This window comes from Loxodonta africana, chromosome 10 (genome assembly GCF_030014295.1).
Source record: "Loxodonta africana isolate mLoxAfr1 chromosome 10, mLoxAfr1.hap2, whole genome shotgun sequence".
In the NCBI taxonomy this organism is placed as follows: domain Eukaryota; kingdom Metazoa; phylum Chordata; class Mammalia; order Proboscidea; family Elephantidae; genus Loxodonta; species Loxodonta africana.
This window is the reverse complement of record NC_087351.1, coordinates 82,840,398-82,855,849: the sequence shown is the minus strand read 5'-3', so window position 1 is coordinate 82,855,849 and position 15,452 is coordinate 82,840,398. Positions and strand designations below refer to the sequence as shown.

General features: G+C 43.3%; 1 protein-coding gene across 6 annotated transcripts in view; it reads left to right on the top strand.

Moving 5' to 3' along the window:
* Positions 1-15,452, top strand: part of MED6 (mediator complex subunit 6) — a 115,561-nt gene that overhangs the window by 11,568 nt on the left and 88,541 nt on the right. For all 6 annotated transcript variants that reach the window (XR_010323184.1, XM_064292656.1, XM_003408741.4 and 3 more), the window contains 2 exons: positions 11,871-11,953; positions 12,256-12,364. Coding sequence is in view for 5 of the 6 variants with exons in the window: in XM_064292656.1 (XP_064148726.1) it covers positions 11,871-11,953; positions 12,256-12,364 (192 nt within the window). In the remaining variant the exon portion in view is untranslated. The remainder of the gene's footprint in view (positions 1-11,870; positions 11,954-12,255; positions 12,365-15,452) is intronic.

The window sequence follows — 15,452 nt, the reverse complement described above, 5'->3', positions numbered from 1 at the left end:
TAGGTACTGGCCACACTCTCCGGATTCTTCGTAGAGGTCCCTTGGCTTCAGCTCCACCTTCCAGGCCCACTGGAATGGTAACCGTTCCCTCGAATTTGGGTGACCTCACTCTCCTAGTCTATCTGAGTGACGACTCCACCCTTGGAGACCCCAGAGGTTATGGCTCTACCCTTTTAGACTGTGGCAGCTCTCCTTCCTGTGTTTCTTGTCTCTTTAGCTTCTGCTTCCTGGTTCATTGGCCTCTCAGCCTTTTGGGCCTCATTTCCCACTTCTGCCCTGCTGGGGTAAGTGTTACAAAACTCTTCAGCTCCACCAGTAAGTGCCTGGAGGCATCCCACTCCACCAGTAAACTTCGACCAGAAGACACTCAGCTCTTCTTGCTCATGGTGGAGTGGGACAAGTTTAGCTCCACTGAAAAGTTCCGGAAGGCACCCTGCTCTGCCAGGAAGCCTCCTGCGCAAAGGCATTCAGCTCCCTTGCTCCTCCGTGAGTCAGCTCTAGTGCTGTCTCGAGCTAGTCTCCTGGTCCTGCTGCAGCCTTTTCTCCGCTGCTGGTGCTTCTCACCGTCTGCTGTCTCCGGTGTAACAGCTCTCCCTCCTCACTTCCTTTTGAGTCCTCAACAGAGTTGTCTTAGATGTCCATAATTTCACCAGCAGTCTCTTCAAGGCAGTCTAGGCTTTTACTGTTAGGCATTTTAAAACTCTTCCAGCCTCTATCCATCTACAGTTTTAAAACCACTTCCACATTTTAGGTGTCTGTTAGAACAGCACCCCCTCTTCCAGTACCAAATCCAGGGTCCCTGTGCTGAAAAGCTCCTTGTCCAGGGGAAGATCGATGATGAGGACCTTCCCCCAGAACCGACAGAGTGATGACCTTCCCCTGGAGCTGGCACCCTAAATTCGGACTCTGAGCCTTCTAGACTGTGAGAGAATAAATCTCTTTTGTAAAAGCCATCTGCTTGTGGTATTTCTTTTATAGTAGCACAAAATAACCAAGACACCTCGGTTATGCTGCCAAATAAAAACTTGCTTTAGAAGTCAACACTGATGAGTATAGAGTCCACATTTGGTTTTAAATCAAAGAGTTAGACGGTTACTCTTGACAAGTCCAGAACTTGAGGAGGCCTTAGGGCCAAGCTGAGACCATGGCCAGGATCATACTGAAGGGAAGATTCCAGGTAGAGAAGCCAGATACCTCCTCGTAATTAGATACCCTCATCAAGACATCTAGACCAACCCTTGCCCTTGTATTGGTTCTAGAGAATGATTTGCTAAAGAAATTGTGGTTCTAGATTCCAGAATCCAAATATGGTTTCAAAATCGAAGACCTAGAGTCCTTGTCCAGAGGAAAAAAACCGTAGAACAAAGGGAAGACCAGGGACAAGATCTCCATGATGAGAGGGATCCAGACACAGAAGCTACAAAAGATGGCATCAGCTTCACTAGCAGCTGCCTTACTTCTTAACATCCAGGACATCTGAGTTCAGTGCATCTGATGTCGTCATCCTGGGCCGCAAATATCTTCATTCTCCCTAGAAATTCACCCTTTGTATGGACCTGCAAGCTGATCCTTCTTGAGATATTAAGACACCAGGATCTAGATAGGCTAGAAGCACTGCAAGAGACACCCCACAGCCCTACTGACCCAGCTTGGCTGTACAGTTTAGCAGAGCTGTAGGATGGTGAAAATTAATGTATACATATAAAACAAAAATGAGTTCCCATGCATAGCCAAGGGCTAACCTTGCAAACAGTCCTTTTTAAAGAACAGCCTCAGGCCTACTGTGTTACCTCCTTCCTGCAGAGGTTTATTGCTAAATACATATGAATGCTCTCTCTGTAATATAGTTTCCCGAAACTATAGCCATTAGGTGTGGCCTCAATTAAGTTAAAAGAAAGGAGAGAGGAAGGATGGTTTCCTCTTGTGGCAAATCTCTTGACTTTCAAGGCATGAATACTTTATCATTAGAACCTGTAGTGATTGCTAACAAGAATATATATATTCTTCATATAATGGGATATAAAGTTTGGTTCAAATTGATGCTTTAAAATGTAAAATTAATTTTAGACTTTGCTTTTTTATTGTTTTAAAGCTGGAAATAAACTTAATAGGACTTTAGTCATCTTGTGGTATGAACTGGCATACTCACAGAATACAGAAATATGCTTTTTGGGTAATCAAAATGCAATGTGACCCCTGCTCAGCTTTTCTGTAAAGCTAAAACTGTTCTCAAAAAAGCCTCTTAATTAATATATATATTGAAAAATAACGCAAGCAGAATAATTCTTGTCATCTTTATGTATTTAAGTAAGCTTAGCCTAGTTCTCTAATACTGTGTCAAAAGCACTTGGCTGAATAATCTTCATCTTCTGCAACTGCGTTTATTAAATCATTATCTTTAACCAGTCTTTTAAAATGAGCTACTAGTAAAATAACTTCAGAAAAAAATGCAACGTGACTAAAGCCAAATGTAGATTAGTTTATACTATTTCTCAAGACCTTATAATAGTGGTCTTATACAATATTTGTCCTTTTGCCTCTGACTAATTTCGCTCAGCACAATGCCTTCCAGGTTCCTCCATGTTATGAAATGTTTCACAGATTCGTCACTGTTCTTTATCGATGCGTAGTATTCCATTGTGTGAATATACCACAATTTATTTACCCATTCATCCGTTGATGGGCACCTTGGTTGCTTCCAGCTTTTTGCTGTTGTAAACAGAGCTGCAATAAACATGGGTGTGCATATATCTGTTTATGAGAAGGCTCTTGTTTCCCTAGGGTATATTCCCAGGAGTGGGATTTCTGGGTTGTATGGTAGTTCTATTTCTAACTGTTTAAGATAACGCCAGATAGATTTCCAAAGTGGTTGTACCATTTTACATTCCCACCAGCAGTGTATAAGAGTTCCAATCTCTCCGCAGCCTCTCCAACATTTATTGTGTTTTTTGGATTAATGCCAGCCTTGTTGGGGTGAGATGGAATCTCATCGTAGTTTTAATTTGCATTTCTCTAATGGATAATGATCGAGAGCATTTTCTCATGTATCTGTTAGCTGCCTGAATATCTTCTTTAGTGAAGTGTGTGTTCATATCCTTTGCCCACTTCTTGATTGGGTTGTTTGTCTTTTTGTGGTTGAGTTTTGACAGAATCATATAGATTTTAGAGATCAGGCGCTGGTCGGAGATGTCATAGCTGAAAATTCTTTCCCAGTCTGTAGGTGGTCTTTTTACTCTTTTGGTGAAGTCTTTAGATGAGCATAGGTGTTTGATTTTTACGAGCTCCCAGTTATCGGGTTTCTCTTCGTCATTTTTGGTAATGTTTTGTATTCCGTTTATGCCTTGTATTAGGGCTCCTAAGGTTGTCCCTGTTTTTTCTTCCATGATCTTTATCGTTTTAGTCTTTATGTTTAGGTCTTTAATCCACTTGGAGTTAGTTTTTGTGCATGGTGTGAGGTATGGGTCCTGTTTCATTTTTTTGCAAATGGATATCCAGTTATGCCAGCACCATTTGTTAAAAAGACTATCTTTTCCCCAATTAACTGACACTGGGCCTTTGTCAAATATCAGCTGCTCATACGTGGATGGATTTATATTTGGGTTCTCAATTCTGTTCCACTGGTCTATGTGTCTGTTGTTGTACCAGTACCAGGCTGTTTTGACTACTGTGGCTGTATAATAGGTTCTGAAATCAGGTAGAGTGAGGCCTCTCACTTTCTTCTTCTTTTTCAGTAATGCTTTGCTTATCCAAGGCTTCTTTCCCTTCCATATGAAGTTGGTGATTTGTTTCTCTATCACCTTAAAAAATGACATTGAAATTTGGATCGGAAGTGCGTTGTATGTATAGATGGCTTTTGGTAGAATAGACATTTTTATTTTTACTATGGTAAGTCTTCCTATCCATGAGCAAGGTATGTTTTTCCACTTAAGTATGTCCTTTTGAATTTCTTGTAGTAGAGCTTTGTAGTTTTCTTTGTATAGGTCTTCTACATCCTTGGTAAGATTTATTCCTAAGTATTTTATCTTCTTGGGGGCTACTGTGAATGGTATTGATTTGGTTATTTCCTCTTCGATGTTCTTTTTGTTGATGTAGAAGAATCCAAGTGATTTTTGTATGTTTATCTTATAACCTGAGACTCTGCCAAACTCTTCTATTAGTTTCAGTAGTTTTCTGGAGGATTCCTTGGGGTTTTCTGTGTATAAGATCATGTCATCTGCAAATAGAGATAATTTTACTTCCTCTTTGCCAATCCGGATGCCCTTTATTTCTTTGTCTAGCCTAATTGCTCTGGCTAGGACTTCTAGCACACTGTTGAATAAGAGCGGTGATAAAGGGCATCCCTTCTTGTCTGGTTCCCGTTCTCAAGGGGAATGCTTTCAGGTTCTCTCCATTTAGAGTGATGTTGGCTGTTGGCTTTGCATAGATGCACTTTATTATGTTGAGGAATTTTCCTTCAGTTCCTATTTTGGTGAGAGTTTTTATCATAAATGGGTGTTGGACTTTGTCAAATGCCTTTTCTGCATCAATTGATAAGATCATGTGGTTTTTGTCTTTCGTTTTATTTATATGGTGGATTACATTAATGGTTTTTCTAATATTAAACCAGCCTTGCATACCTGGTATAAATCCCACTTGGTCGTGGTGAATTATTTTTTTGATATGTTGTTGAATTCTATTGGCTAGAATTTTGTTGAGGATTTTTGCATCTATGTTCATGAGGGATATAGGTCCGTAATTTTCTTTTTTTGTGATGTCTTTACCTGGTTTTGGTATCAGGGAGATGGTGGCTTCATAGAATGAGTTGGGTAGTATTCCATTATTTTCTATGCTTTGGAATACCTTTAGTAGTAGTGGTGTTAACTCTTCTCTGAAAGTTTGGTAGAACTCTGCAGTGAAGCCGTCCGGGCCAGGGCTTTTTTTTGCTGTGAGTTTTTGGATTACCGTTTCAATCTCTTTTTTTGTTATGGGTCTATTTATTTGTTCTACTTCTGAATGTGTTAGTTTAGGTAGGTAGTGTTTTTCCAGGAATTCATCCATTTCTTCTAGGTTTGCAAATTTGTTAGAGTACAATTTTTCGTAATAATCTGATATGATTCTTTTAATTTCAGTTGGGTCTGTTGTGATGTGGCCCATCTCGTTTCTTATTTGGGTTATTTGTTTCCTTTCCTGTATTTCTTTAGTCAGTCTAGCCAATGGTTTATCAATTTTGTTAATTTTTTCAAAGAACCAGCTTTTGGCTTTGTTAATTCTTTGAATTGTTTTTCTGTTCTCTAATTCATTTAGTTCAGCTCTAATTTTTATAATTTGTTTTCTTCTGGTGCCTGATGGATTCTTTTGTTGCTCACTTTCTATTTGTTCCAGTTGTAGGGACAGTTCTCTGCTTTTGGCTCTTCTTTTTGTATGTGTGCATTTATGGATATAAATTGGCCTCTGAGCACTGCTTTTGCTGTGTCGCAGAGGTTTTGATAGGAAGTATTTTCATTCTCGTTGCATTCTATGAATTTCCTTATTCCCTCCTTGATGTCTTCTATAACCCAGTCTTTTTTCAGGAGGGTATTGTTCAGTTTCCAAGTATTTGATTTCTTTTCCCTAGTTTTTCTGTTATTGATTTCTAGCTTCATTGCCTTGTGGTCTGAGAAGATGCTTTGTAATATTTCAATGTTTTGGATTCTACAAAGGTTTTTTTTCATGACCTAATATGTGGTCTATTCTGGAGAATGTTCCGTGTGCGCTAGAAAAAAAAGTATACTTTGCAGCAGTTGGGTGGAGAGTTCTGTGTAAGTCAATGAGGTCAAGTTGGTTGATTGTTGTAATTAGGTCTTCTGTGTCTCTGTTGAGCTTCTTACTGGATGTCCTGTCCTTCTCCGAAAGTGGTGTGTTGAAGTCTCCTAGTATAATTGTGGAGGTGTCTGTCTTACTTTTCAGTTCTGTTAAAATTTCATTTATGTATCTTGCAGCCCTGTCATTGGGTGCATAAATATTTAATATGGTTATGTCTTCCTGATCAATTGTCCCTTTTATCATTATATAGTGTCCTTCTTTATCCTTTGTGGTGGATTTAAGTCTGAAGTCTATTTTGTCAGAAATTAATATTGCTACTCCTTTTTTGCTTATTGTTTGCTTGATATCTTTTTTTCCATCCTTTGAGTTTTAGTTTGTGTCTCTAAGTCTAAGGTGTGTCTCTTGTAGGCAGCATATAGACGGATTGTGTTTCTTTATCCAGTCCGAGACTCTCTGTCTCTTTATTGGTGCATTTAGTCCGTTTACATTCAGTGTAATTATAGATAAACAAGTGTTTAGTGTTGTCATTTTGATGCCTTTTTATGTGTGTTGTTGACAATTTCATTTTTCCACTTTTTTCTGCTGAGGCGTTTTTCTTAGTAAATTGTGAGATCCTCATTTTCGCAGTGTTTGACTTTATGTTTGTTGAGTCATTATGTTTTTCTTGGCTTTTATCTTGAGTTATGGAGTTTTTATAACTTTTTGTGGTTACCTTATTATTTACCCCTATTTTTCTAAGTAAAAACCTAACTTGTATTGTTCTATATCGCCTTGTATGACTCTCCATATGGCAGTTCAATGCCTCCTGTATTTAGTCCCTCTTTTTGATTATTGTGATCTTTTACCTATTGACTTCCATGATTCCCTGTTATGTGTATTTTTTTTTTAATTAATCTTAATTTGTTTGTTTTTGTGATTTCCCTATTTGAGTTGATATCAGGACGTTCTCTTTTGTGACCTTGTGTTGTGCTGGTATCTGATATTATTGTTTTTCTGACCAAACAATATCTTTTAGTATTTCTTGTAGCTTTGGTTTGGTTTTTGCAAATTCTCTAAACTTGTGTTTATCTGTAAATATCTTAATTTCGCCTTCCTATTTCAGAGAGAGTTTTGCTGGATATATGATCCTTGGCTGGCAGTTTTTCTCCTTCAGTGCTGTGTATATGTTGTCCCATTCCCTTCTTGCCTGCATGGTTTCTGCTGAGTAGTCTGAACTTATTCTTATTGATTCTCCCTGGAAGGAGACCTTTCTTTTCTCCCTGGCTGCTTTAAAAATTTTCTGTTTATCTTTGATTTTGGCGAGTTTGATGATAATATGTCTTGGTGTGTTTCTTTTTGGATCAATCTTAAATGGGGTTCGATGAGCATCTTGGATAGATATCCTTTCGTCTTTCATGATGTCAGGGAAGTTTTCTGTCAGGAGTTCTTCAGCTATTTTCTCTGTGTTTTCTGTCCCCCCTCCCTGTTCTGGGACTCCAATCACCCGCAAGTTATCCTTCTTGATAGAGTCCCACATGATTCTTAGGGTTTCTTCATTTTTTTAATTCTTTTATCTGATTTTTTTTCAGCTATGTTGGTGTTGATTCCCTGATCCTCCAGATGTCCCAGTCTGCATTCTAATTGCTCGAGTCTGCTCCTCTGACTTCCTATTGCGTTGTCTAATTCTGTAATTGTTAATCTTTTGGATTTCTACATGCTGTCTCTCTATGGATTCTTGCAACTTAATAATTTTTCCACTATGTTCTTGAATAATCTTTTTGAGTTCTTCAACAGTTTTATCAGTGTGTTCCTTGGCTTTTTCTGCAGTTTGCCTTATTTCGTTTGTGATGTCTTGAAGCATTCTGTAAATTAGTTTTTTATATTCTGTATCTGATAATTCCAGAATTGTATCTTCATTTGGGAAAGATTTTGATTCTTTTGTTTGGGGGGTTGGAGAAGCTGTCATGGTCTGTTTCTTTATGTGGTTTGATATGGACTGCTGTCTCTGAGCCATCACTGGGAAACTAGTTTTTCCAGAAAATCCGCTAAAAAAAAAATGCAGTCAGATCCGTATCAGAGTTCTCCCTCTGGCTCAGGCTATTCGGATGTTAATGAAGCCGCCTGGGGAGGGTGGGGGAGGGATCAGAGAGATAGGAGAGTAGCACCTCAGAATATAGCCAGAGTTGCTTGTCTTGCTTGGAATGACTATTATATCTGAGATTCCCACGGGGCGCGTCGCCTGTGTGTGCTGGCTGTGTGGAAATTGCCCCCGGGGGGTCTGGCCTGCTGGAGTCACGGTCAGATCCTCCGCTGCCAGCCCCACGCCCAACGTTAAGGTTCCCCTGCTGGGACGGTGCACTCTCGACTCCAAAATCAGTCGCTGCCTCCTGGGGACTTCTCGTCCCGGCAGCCGCGTCGCCGTGCCGTCCCCGCGACCTGGCTGGGCCCCCTCCTGGCGTTAGTTCAGGTGAGTGGAGCAGCTCCCCGTGCTTGTGCCGTGACCGCGTGTCCCGGCGGGGACGCTGCTCTCCCCGCTCCAAGACCAGTCGCTGCCTCCCGGGGACTTCTCCCACCGGCTGCGTCGCCATGCCGCCTGTGCAAACCAGCTGGGCCCCCTCCCGGGGTTAGTTCAGGGTGGTCGAGCAGCTCTCCGTGCTTATGCCGTGCCTGCGCCCAGTCAAAATTCCGGCGGGACGGTTCCCCGGCTGGGTCGCTGCTCTCCCCGCTCCAAGACCAGTCACTGCCTCCCGGGGACTTCTCCCACCGGCTGCGTCGCCACGCCGCCTTCGCTAACTGGATGGGCCCCCTCCCGGGGTTAGTTCAGGGGGGTGGAGCAGCTCCCTGTGCTTATGCCATGCCTGCGCCCAGTCAAAATCCCGGCTGGACGGTTCCCCGCCTGGGACGATGCTCTCCCCGCTCCAAGATCAGTCACTGCCTCCTGGGGACTTCTCCCACCGGCTGCGCCGCCACGCCGTCAACGCAAACCGGCTGGGCCCCCTCCCGGCGTGAGTTTGGGGGCTAGGGCTGGCCCCCTTGTTTGTGCCGTCTGCTCCCCTGGGCTCTGCCCCAAATCGGGTGCCGAAGGTTACCTGACTGGTACGCTGGCTTCAGGCTCTGAAAACAATCGCTGCTTCCCCGTATTTGTTCGTTCTCCGTCTCTCAATCTGTGTTTGTTGTTCAGGGTTCATAGATTGTTATGTATGTGATCGATTCACTTGTTTTTCCGAGTCTTTGTTGCAAGAGGGATCCGAGGTAGCGTCTACCTAGTCCGCCATCTTGGCCCCGCCTCCTTGGATCAATCTGAAATGGGGTTCGATGAGCATCTTGGATAGATACCCTTTCGTCTTTCATGATGTCAGGGAAGTTTTCTGTCAGGAGATCTTCAACCATTTTCTCTGTGTTTTCTGTCCTCCCTCCCTGTTCTGGGACTTCATTCACACACAAGTTATCCTTCTTGATAGAGTCCCACATGATTCTTAGGGTTTCTTCATTTTTTTTGATTCTTTTATCTGATTTTTTTTCAGCTATGTTGGTGTTAATTCCCTGATCCTCCAGATGTCCCAGTCTGCATTCTAATTGCTTGAGTCTGCTCCTCTGACTTCCTACTGCGTTGTCTAATTCTGTAATTTTATAGTTAATCTTTTGGATTTCTACATGCTGTCTCTCTATGGATTCTTGCAACCTATTAATTTTTCCACTATGTTCTTGAATAATCTTTTTGAGTTCTTCAACTGTTTTATCAGCGTGTTCCTTGGCTTTTTCTGCAGTTTGCCTTATTTCATTTCTCAGGTCATCCCTGATGTCTTGAAGCACTCTGTAAATTAGTTTTTTATATTCTGTATCTGTTAATTCCAGGATTGTATCTTCATTTGGGAAAGACTTTGGTTCTTTTGTTTGGGGGGTTGGAGAAGCTGTCATGGTCTGCTTCTTTATGTGGTTTGATATTGAGTGCTGTCTCCGAGCCATCACTAAGATATAAAAAAGAAAAAGATATAGTAGTGGTTTATTCTATAATTGCTCACTGAGTCTTATCTGGTTTTGTTTTCTTTCAATATACGTGGATGGGCTACTAGATTGTGCTGTCTTGATTGTTGTAGCCCTTGACTTACTTGTGACCTATTACCAGCTGGTTTGGGCTGTTGCCAGATATATATGCCTGAGTCTATTCAGTATTCTTGAGTAGAATCTGATTTTGGGTCATCAAGTGTGTGCTGCACCCTAACGCCTATCCATCTCGAGAAGTATTGGTGATAGTTGTGTGCACCAGATTCTATTAGCAGCTGGGGTTCACACTCCAGGGGGGGCAGGATGCTGACAGGCTTCCCCCAAGTGTCAGTGAGGTAGGTGTGTCTCTATTCCTATAGCACCTTAGTGGGAGGGCACTGCAGCTGTACCTTAGGCCCCCAATCCAAGTACCTCTACAGATTGGTAGGTGTCACCCTCCTTAGACCCCTAAGGCAAGAGGCTAGGTGGTCTGGGGGGAGCTTCAGCCCTCAGTTCCCTGTTGTGGGTCAGTGAGGGCTCTGTTGAATCAGCAGAGATATCAGGCCTGGGAAACTTGTTTTTCCAGAAAATCTGCTAAAAAAAAATGCAGTCAGATCCCTATCAGAACTGCCTTTGGATTATAACCGCCACCTTGTTCCCTGTAAGGATGAACGTCCGAGATTTGGATCATACATGCTTGGCTGTAGCTGGTTCTGTGTTTTTAGTCCAATTAGGGATGGATTTTTGGTCCCTGGGTTTTTTGTGGTTCCTTCTCTCAGGCTGGAAGAATGGGTTAGGAAAAGACTGAAAAAAAAAGGTGGGGGGAAGCAAAGCTGCCACGGAGCTGGAGCCGTTCTCCCTCTGGCTCAGGAAATTCCAATGTTAATGAAGCCGCCTGGGAAGGGTGGGGGAGGGTTCAGAGAAATAGGAGAGTAGCACCTCGGAATATAGCCAAAGTTGCTTGTCTTGCTTGGAATGACTTTTATCCGAGATTCCCGAGGGGGGTGTCGCCTATGTGTGCTGGCCGTGTGGAGATTTCCCCCGGGCGTCTGGCCCGCTGAAGCCGCGGTCAGATCCTCCGCTGCCAGTCCAAAGCCCAGCGTCAAGGTTGCCCTGCTGGCACGCTGCACTCCCAGCTCCAAAGTCAGTCGCTGCCTCCCGGGGACTTCTCGTCCCGCCAGCCGCATCGCCGCGCCGTCTCCGCGGACCGGCTGGGCCCCCTACTGGGGTTAGTTCAGAGGAGTAGAGCTGCGCCCCGTGCTTGCGCCATGACAGCGCCTAGTCAAAAGCCCGTCGCCAAGGTTCCCTGGCTGGGACGCTGCACTCCCGGCTCCAAAACCAGTCACTGCCTCCCGGGGACTTCTCCCACCAGCCGCGTAGCCACGCCACCCGCGCGGACCGGCTGGGCCCCCTCCTGGGGTCAGTTCAGGGGGATAGGGCTGCGCCCCTTGTTTGCGTCGTCACAAGATTTTTGAGTTCAGCCCCCCTGGGCCCAGACCTATGCCCGGCGCCAAGGTTACCTGACTGGCACGCTGGCTCCAGGCTCCGAAAACAGTCGCTGCTTCCCTGTATTTGTTCGTTCTCCGTCTCTAAATCTGTGTTTGTTGTTCAGGGTTCGTAGATTGTTATGTATGTGATCGATTCACTTGTTTTTCCGAGTCTTTGTTGCAAGAGGGATCCGAGGTAGCATCTACCTAGTCCGCCATCTTGGCCCCGCCTCCAGAAATTGTTTTTAATGTCACTGTAATACCGTTCATTCAACAAATAGCTTTTAACAGCAAACATTAAAAAAAAAAAACCTGTTGTCATCGAGTTGATTCTGACTCATAGTGACCCTATAGGACAGAGTAGAACTGCCCCATAGGGTTTCCAAGGCTGTAAATCATTATGGAAGCATACTGCCACATCTTTGTCCAGTTGAGCAGCCCGGTGCTTAAAGCAGCCATAAAAAATAGTAGTAAATGAGTAGATGTGACTATATTCCAATAAAACTTTATTTACAAAGACAGGCATTGCCCAACACTGCTCTAAGATTTAATGTGGAAAAATGTCAAATATTAGTTACATCTGTTTAGCAGTTTGTGTCCATGGCTGAATTCATAAACATTTTTTCCCCACTGTTCTAGTTATCCCACTAGCTGATTACTATATCATTGCTGGAGTGATTTATCAGGCACCAGACTTGGGATCGGTTATAAATTCCAGAGTGGTAAGTGTCTTCCTGTTCCTTAAACACTAAAGAAAACTTTTAATTGTGCTACCTTATTTCCAGGAATCAGACAAGAACTCCCTTCCCTTGTGTAAGTTGATATAAAGTGTTGACTATTTGTATGTTTGAACACTGTTCGTTGTGGGCCAGTTCAATGATAAAAGTATATACCACAATCCCAGCTATATAACAGTTGTTAAAAACAGGAAGTTATTATTTATATGTAATATTTTGGAGGTATTTAGTTGAGAAATTTTCATGAACCTAATTGAGAAATTCAGAGTTTGTTTTCTTTTTACAAGCTTACTGCAGTGCATGGCATTCAGTCAGCTTTTGATGAAGCTATGTCATACTGTCGATATCATCCCTCCAAAGGATATTGGTGGCATTTCAAAGATCATGAAGAGCAAGGTAGGTCAAAAACCAAAACCAAACCCAGTGCCGTCGAGTCAATTCCAACTCATAGCGACCCTATAGGACAGAGTAGAACTGCCCCATAAAGTTTCCAAGGAGCGCCTGGGAGATTTGAACTGCCGACCGTTTGGTTAGCAGCTGTAGCACTTAACCACTAAGCCACCAGGGTTTCCGCAAGGTAGGTAGGACACCTAAAACCAAAAAAACCAAGCCCATTGCCATCAAGTCGGTTCTGACTCATAGTAACCCTATAGAACAGAGTAGAACTGCCCTGTAGGGTTTCCAAGGTTATAAACCTTCCCGGCAGCAGACTGCCACATACTTCTCCCATGGAGCAGCTAGTGGGTTCAAACTGCCAACTTTTCGGTTAGCAACGGAGTGCTTAACCACTGCACCACCAGAGCTCCTTGGTAAGACATCTGTTGTTGTAGGTGCCGTCGTGTCACTTCCAACTCACAGTGACAATACTTACAACAGAATGAAGTACTGCCTGGTCTTGCACCATCCTCACTGTCATTGCTGTGTTTGAGCCCACAGTTGCAGCCACTGTGTCAGCCCATCTTTTTGTGGGACTTCCTCTTTTTCACTGACCCTCTAATTTGCCAAGCGTAATGTCTTTCTCCAGGGACTGGTCCCTCCTGATAACATGCCCAAGGTAAATGAGACAAAGTCTTGCCATCCTCGCTTCTAAGAAGCATTCCAGCTTTACTTCTTCTAAGACAGATTTGTTTGTTCTTCTGGCAGTCCATGGTATATTCAGTATTCTTCACCAACACCATAATTCACAGGCATTAATTCTTCTTCAGTCTTCCTTGTTCATTGTCTAGCTTTCCCCTGCATATGAGGTGATTGAAAATACCATGGCTTAGGTCAGATGCACCCTAGTCCTCAAAGTGACGTCTTTTTTTTTGTTTTTTTTCAACACTTTGAAGAGGTCTTTTGTAGCGTATTTACCTATTGCAATATATCATTTGATTTCTTGAGTGCTGCTTCCATGGGCGTTGATTGTGGATCCAAGTAAAATGAAATCCTTGGAGGCGGGGCCAAAATGGTGGAGTAGTCAAATGCTTCCGGTGATCACTCTTACAATAAAGACCCAAAAAAACAAGTGAATCGTTTATGTATAAGACAGGCTGGGAGCCCTGAACATCAAAGGCAAAATTAAGAAATCGGACAAGCATCAGGGAGAGGGATAGACAGTTCAGAAGTGGTGAGGAGTTGCCAGACCTGATTCAGCGGGAACTGGAAACCTTCAGGCATGATCCCCTGGTGGGACCATGGTAGGGCTGGTGGTAGCTTTCGGGACAGGGTTTCCTCAGCAAAAGAAAGCGAGTGGCACAGAGTCTACTCACGCCTCCAGAGTCAGCAAAGAACAGAGCTCTCAACAAAAGATAAGTGCTCGCGTCTAATTTACCACGTGGATGGAAAAGCACCCCTTGTGAAAGAGCTGTCTCTCATTTATCTGATCCCTCCTTCCTCTGCCCTAGCCGCCAAGCTGGCTTCAGTGGCTGTCGATTTCCATGGGCCTGATAGGTCCTGCCGTATGCCTGAGCTATTCTTCCAGCCTTGGAGAAGGAACAACTTAACAAATGGGTATAAAATAATCTGCCAGCTCCCCTAAGCTGGGAACTCAGGGCAGAAGCCGCTCCTGCCCAGGCACAAACTGTCCACGGACTTTGAATGCCTTTCACCCCTGCACGGATCTTTGTGGGCACATTTCAGCAGCTTAGGCCCTTGTTGGCAGAGTGCAATGGTGTATGTTCCTGAGGCCTCACTTCACTTGTTTCAGCTGTGTGATAGAGAGGTGGGTTTTGATGTTTGACACCGCTCTGCCTATTAAGCAGGGTCCTCAGCTACCCACATCAGGGTCCTGAGGACTGGTAGCTCCACCCACACCACCTAGCCACATGTGACAGGGGCCCAAGAATAAGTGATGCTTCCCAGTCATTACGGCCAAAAGCATTGGGTGTCCATGGTCCGGCTGCAGAGCACACCGACCTGTGCACTCTAGGGAACAGGGACAGGCTTTCTTCACACACTTGGGGGACAGTTGTCAGCCCCCTGCCTTACTCACAGTGTGACCCCCTCCTGCAACCAGATACCTGTCCCTACACCAATCACCCCTGCTTCTCTAAGACTGTAGGTGAGAGCCTGCACCACACACTTGGTGACTGACTACCTGGAAACCTGAGCTGAATGCATACAAGAAAACCGAATGGACTGCTAGGCTCATACAGCTGGTAACAGCTCTAGCCATCTGGTAGCAGGGCATTAGAGTTTCAAAGATGCAGATAATCGGGCTAGCTCACCTGAGCAGCCTATTTGGGCATATCAAAACAAAACAAAACAAGAAGCTAGGACACAGTAAGCAAATGTAAAATAAATTAATAGAATAACTTCTAGATGGCTCGGAGACAACAGTCAGTATCATATAACATAAAGAAGCAGACCATTATCGCTTCAACAGGCTCCCAAAACAAAGAATCAAAGAATCTTCCGTGTGAAGAGATATTCGTGGAATTACCAGGGGTAGAATACAAAAGATTAATATACAGAACTGTTCAGGAGATCAGGCAAAATGCAGAACAAGCCAAGGAACACACAGTTAAAGCAGCCGAGGAAATTAAGATTATTCAAGAGCATGATGAAAAATTTAATAGGCTACAAGAATCCGTAGAGAAAACAGCAATCAGGAATTCAGAAGATTAACAATAAAATTACAGAATTAGACAACTCAATAGAAAGTCAGAGGAGCAGAATTGAGGAAATGGAAGTCAGAATTAGTGAGATTGAAGATAAAACACTTGGCACCAATATATTCAAAGAAAAAACAGATAAAAGAATTTTAAAAAATGAAGAAATCCTGAGAATCATGTGGGATTCTATCAAGAGAAATAAACCATGAGTGATTAGAGTACCAGAACAGGGAGGGAAAACAGAAAATACAGAGAGAATTGTTGAAGATTTGTTGGCAGAAAACTTCCCTGATACGTGAAAGAAAACATATCTATCCAAGATGCTCATCAGACCCCACACAAGATAGCTTCCAAGAGAAAATCACCAAGATATAATTAAACTGGCCAAA